The 5,668-nt window shown below is 43.6% G+C and overlaps 1 protein-coding gene across 1 annotated transcript; it reads right to left on the bottom strand.

The window, feature by feature from the left end:
* Positions 1–2,601: 2,601 nt before the first annotated feature.
* On the bottom strand, positions 2,602–3,706 carry LOC101844793 (cell growth regulator with RING finger domain protein 1-like). The gene is given in 3 exon segments (XM_013111128.2): positions 2,602–3,169; positions 3,299–3,351; positions 3,353–3,706. Coding segments are annotated over 3 exon segments (975 nt in total).
* Positions 3,707–5,668: the final 1,962 nt, after the last annotated feature.

The following is a 5,668-nucleotide window of genomic DNA, read 5'->3' on the forward strand; positions in this document are numbered from 1 at the left end:
AAAGAAACACCTGGAGTCTGCTGTGTGTAGGCCAACTACTCCTGAGCATGAGGCCTGCACTGGGGTGTGGCTGATATACTTAGCATCACTCCATTGAAGAAAATTGATTTTCCCTCCCTCTCCTAGCAGCTGCCAATCATAAGTAGCTTCTTGGTTAGGGGTGGGACTTGGTGCCCATTTCCCCTTTTCTGTGCTGGGCTTTTGTCTGGATTGTGCAGGTCCTGTGTGTGCTGTCACAGTCTCTGTGGGTGCATACCTGCATCATCTCTACTGTGTCTGGAAATTAGTTTTCTTGGAGTCATCCATTACCTCTGGCTCTTACAGTCTTCCCTGGCTTCCACATAGATCCCCGAGCTTGAGTGCCCCAAAGTCTTCCACTCTCTGCCTGTTGTCCAGTGTGAGTCTCTGTGTTATTTCCCATCGACTGCAAGAAGTTTCTCTGATGAGGGTTGAGCAACACCCTGATCTATGGGTATAGCAATATGGGAGACCATGAAATTTAAATGTTCTTCTAGGAGAGCTAAAAGTATCCCTCTGTTAAGACAGACCTACAGACATGAACACACAGATTCATACCATTCCTGGGCAGACTGGCTTTTAAAAAATGGTATCTATTTATTTAATTATTTGCTTTCTGTCTTGATGCTGGTGTTGTACCAATTGTTTTTGTTTGCCCCAGACAGTTCTAGTTTTAGAACTGGAATTCTCCTGTCCAATGAAACATTTCAGTCATAGCCAAACTTGGCTGGTTGGTTGACCTACCAGCCAATCGAATACCGCCAAACTTACTTGGGCATGTCATTCGAGGCTGTGAAGGTCTTTGTCTGGTTACTTAGGAGGTGATTCTCTTTGCTCTTAGTTTCTACTGAACAACTGTGTATTTAATCCATGCAATCAGCTTTTACAGCCTAAGCTAAATATGCACCCTTAATCTCAAGTTATGTACTCTTCCATACCCTGAACCAAAATATGTGTGTTATGGTAATTATTTGCCTAAGTCAGTTATAGATTGAAAGCAACCTTAAACAAAACTAACACCCCATAAATGTTGGAGGCAACATGTGGCTATATATTGGTAATACCTGTGTGAGGTCCTGAATGCTGCTCTGGGCCAATGAAGTAACTTCTTCCCTTAGGCCTCACTCTCCCTGGGGAGTGGATGGGGGGGGCAGAACAGGGGAGGGGAGTTGGTGTGGGGGGCATGGGAAGATGGGAAGGGGGAGGGAAATTGGATTAATATGTAGAATAAGATTGTTTCTAGTTTAAATAAAGATTTCTGCAGAAGGTGTCCTCCATTTCTTTCTCATATGGTGCTATCTGTGTTGTTCAGTCAATTCAGAGCAAAGCCCTTTTTAGGGACAGGTACAACACACATACACACACATACACTCACACACATACACTCACACAGCCATAGACTCACACAGACACAGGCACAACAACACAGATTCACAAACACATACATACACATAGACATAATACACAATCATAGATTCACATACACACACACACTCACACACAGAGGCACAACATACACTCATAGACACACATACAGGCATAACACATAGTCATAGATTCATGCATACACAGGCACAACAGAACAGTCATAGATTCACGTATACATGCAAACACAGACACACACACAGAGAAGCACAACATACACTCAGTCATACATTCATACACACACACACACACACACACACACACACACACACACACACAGATGAAACGCATACAAAGACGGGCAACACAGATAGTCCTGTAACTACATACCATGGACAGACAGAAGACATTAGGAGACAAAGGGAGAATTCAAATTTAGGCTTAATTTTTATCAAATGACTCCAAAAGGAAGTCTCTCTCTCTCTCTCTCTCTCTCTCTTTCTCTCTGTCTGTCTGTCTCTCTGTTTCTTTCTCTCCTATTCCTTAGTGGGACACTGACATGCTTTTGTGGCTCCTCTGTGATTTTCTTTTTTTTTTTAATTATCCATGAGATTTTATTAACCAGGTGTAAGTATCTTATAGGTGAGAGTCATCTAATCTATGACGCATGGGAACAATCAGAAATGTGCCTTATGTTTATGACTTCAAAACCTGTATGGAAAAGTTAAGACATGTGTTTACACAATTCTGATAAGGAAACTTTGAAACCAAATGAATATTTATAAAAACTAATTTCAGAGACAGTGGAAGGTAAAAAGCCCCTTCCAAATACTTTGTAAACTGGGACATATAATTGCTTTGAGCAGAATTCAAGGACAAGCAGTCATTCACCCTGAAACTTGTATCTCCTGGAATGTTAAGTGGATGGATTTTCAGAGTGACTTTCTCATCCACGTTACGTGAAATCTTCTAGCTGGCAAAAGTCAGATGTTTACATTTTTCTCAAGAGTGAGTTGCGTTTTAGGTTTCAACGAAGACTGTACATCAGGGCTTGCCATGCCGAGCAGGAAGAACTTTTCATCATCCACGTTGTAGAAGTATGAAGCGAAAATAGAATTCTCTCTGACAGTCATGACTGTAGGTTCTGTGTTACGACTGATCCTAAGGACACAGGTTCTACACCTTGTGTAGGTAGTACACTCTCCAGTGCTGACATCTTCAGGAGCTCTCCAGCATGTCCTTGTCTGGCTCTTTCTGACGGCAAAGCGCAAAGGACTCCTGCACAAACTGGCGGCACATGGGACACTGCTTGAAGTAGCACACCCAGCTGTCGCACAGGCAGGCGTGGCGGCACGGCAGGAGCACCCAGTTCACGCCCCCATTCTGGCACATCACACAGTCCTTGCTGCTCTCCTCCACTCCACTCCTTGCCAGCCCCGCCCTCTCCAGTAAGCTCTGCTCCGCATCTCTGTCTGCTGGCGAGCGCTTGCTGGAGGGACTGGGACTACTGTTTGCAGACATGAAGAGTTGCTTAAGATCATAAAATTGACCTTGAGCCAGGAGCAAATATTGATACAATATTCTACAAGGCAGTTTGTAAGTCTTATCAGGAATGTGAATCACTGAGACCATGGAGATAATATCATAAATTTCCCTATCATCCTCATCAGCCAGGGTCAACAGAGCTACCAATGGATAGCGAGATCTGGGTACTGGACCAAAGTCTTCAATTTCAGTATCTCTTGGCAACTGGCAATATATTTCTTCTTTGCTGTGCTTTTTAATACTTTTGAACATGTAAAGGCAAATTGCCAAAAGAACAAAAGTATACTAAAGAGTCAGTAACTTGGTGACACTTTACTGTATCCAGAGTCTCATGTTGGTGAGCCAGTGGGCGTGTCTGGGAAAAGGATACAAATACTGTTCCCGGTGGAGATAGTCACTGTACAGTGCCTCTTCTAACGCCCGCCCGTGGAGTGCTTATCCTGAAGCAGGAAGCGTGCTTCTGAAGAGCTTCATAGAGCTTTTGGACACTGCACCCCCAGAAGCATGTAAGACGACTATCTTCAAGGCAGTCTGCTGTCAAGGTCATGCCGGCTGCTAGTGAAGCTGAAGATGAGGTAGTGATCTCTAAACCAAAAGGGTTCTTGACTTGTCTCATTGGTTTTTTGAACGCTCTTGTGCTGAACTGGATTTCTTCCGAATTTCTCAGAATTACGGGAACATCCCAACCAAACCATCCTAGAACCAGGCCGGTGGTGACGATGAAGCAGGTGAAAACCACCGCGATGTAGAAGAGCGTTACCAGGAACGCTGCCGCCATCAGGGTCTCCTGAGCTCAGACCGGCCCAGCCCGGCCGGCCGGGACCAGACCCGGTATCCCTCTGTGATTTTCTTAATGCATAATTGACACAGGTTGTTAAGAAACTTTTCTTTAACAGATTAATGGCAAAAGAAAAATGACATAAGGTATTTGATACAGTATTTGAAGGCCGCTGGCTGAAAAATTCTTGGGAATCTTTTGGGCCTTTGGAATGAAAAATTGGAAGACTGAGGCGAGGGTATGAAGGTGGCGGGGAAACTTTGCTGTTTGCGGTATGGAATCTTCCCAGTTGGGACGCCCTAGGTTTCACACCCCCCTTCTTTTGTTTTTTGTCAAGCGGTTGAGCTGTGTGAAACTGAAAGTACAAAGAAATGTGGAGGAGAACAGTTAAACACAAAGAAAGTATTTAAATAAGGTGGGGCTGGGGTAGGGCTCAGTCAGTGAAATGCTTGCCACTCAGACTGGAGGCCCTGAGTTAGACACCCCCCCCCCATGGAACTCTACATACATGTACAAGTACTCATACATGTGGACTTCTACCTGAGTTAGACACCCCCTCCACTGAACTCTACACACATATACAGGTACTCATACATGTGGACTTCTACATAAGCATGCAAAGAAAAAATGGAAATTAAAGAATGGAAATGGGCAAAGCAGTTTTAAGGCTTAAGCTCAAAATATTTACCAACTTAAAAATAAGAAAAGGTGACTATTGGTCTGAGACTTAGCTGGCTTGGATGTGTGCTTGCCTAACACACACGAAGCCCTGGCTTGACCTTCAGCACCACATGGAACAGGCTCGGTCTTGCACACCTGTCATCCCTGAAGTGGAGGCAGGAGGATTGGAAGTTCAAGGTCACTTTCAGCTGGAATTGAGTTCTAGCCAATCAAAACAAAAAACAAACAAATAAAAATAGCCCCCAGGTAAACCTATCAGAGTAAAATACTTTAAAACAGACAAGTGCAACAATATGTAAAACAACGAGCACAACACACACACACACACACACACACACCAGATCCATGAGATTTAAAGCAAATAAAATAATGCTGGTTTAAAATAAACACAATATGGGATATGGGATTTACAGTGAGGTCAGCTAGAAACAAAGTGGAGAACTATTTGAAATTGCTTTGAATAATGTTGGTGTAATAGTTCATAAATGTAGACTGGAAGAGTTGTTTTGGCCTCAACTCTATTTAAATTAAAGACATGAAGGAGAGGCAAGTATGTTCACCCCATTAAATGGTTCTGTATTGAGTCTCTGGTCCTCCAGGGAGCCACTCCGTAGGGTTTGCCTACAGTGTGAATTTTTCCAGAAAATCTGAACGAAGAATAGCTGAGTTTGGGTGTCTACTGCTCCTTGAAGGTACCTGGGAGCTGAGAAGGCAGTCTGGAAATGCCAGGTGTCTGTGTCCCCATCATTTCCCCACAGATTCAGAAAGGCAGAAGTTGGTGACTAACACATCAGCTACTGGAGATTGTTGAAGTTACCCACTCATTCTTGGCTTCTTCCCAGTTTATAGAATCAGGCTTCCTGAAGCTTCTGCCCACGAATTAGCATTCTAGAAAGTGTGACAGGTGATGCCCAAACCCACCAAAGTTCGAGGATCACTGTTCCAAAGGACAGCAGTAATGGACTTATCATAGGGGCACAAAGAATTCCTGATGACACATAGTGTCACACAGAGCACCTGAGAGACAGTGGAGGGTCTTTAGTACTTATGCTTGAAAAATCAGCTGTCGCCCAGCTAAAACTGACACAGAAAAGAGAAAATCACGTGAGGGATGCTTATCAAATTTGTAGGTAGCTCATGATAGATGAGAGCATTAAAGCTCAAAAGGGTCTTGACAGGCTGTGAAATAGGGCTGAAATTAAGATGCTGCAATGTAACCAGGATAAACGTAAAATCCTTTATTTGGGTTGACAAAAAAAAATCTGCTGCACAAGGTCAAGA

The sequence above is a fragment of the Mesocricetus auratus genome, unplaced genomic scaffold, assembly GCF_017639785.1.
Source record: "Mesocricetus auratus isolate SY011 unplaced genomic scaffold, BCM_Maur_2.0 Super-Scaffold_100010, whole genome shotgun sequence".
NCBI lineage: Eukaryota > Metazoa > Chordata > Mammalia > Rodentia > Cricetidae > Mesocricetus > Mesocricetus auratus.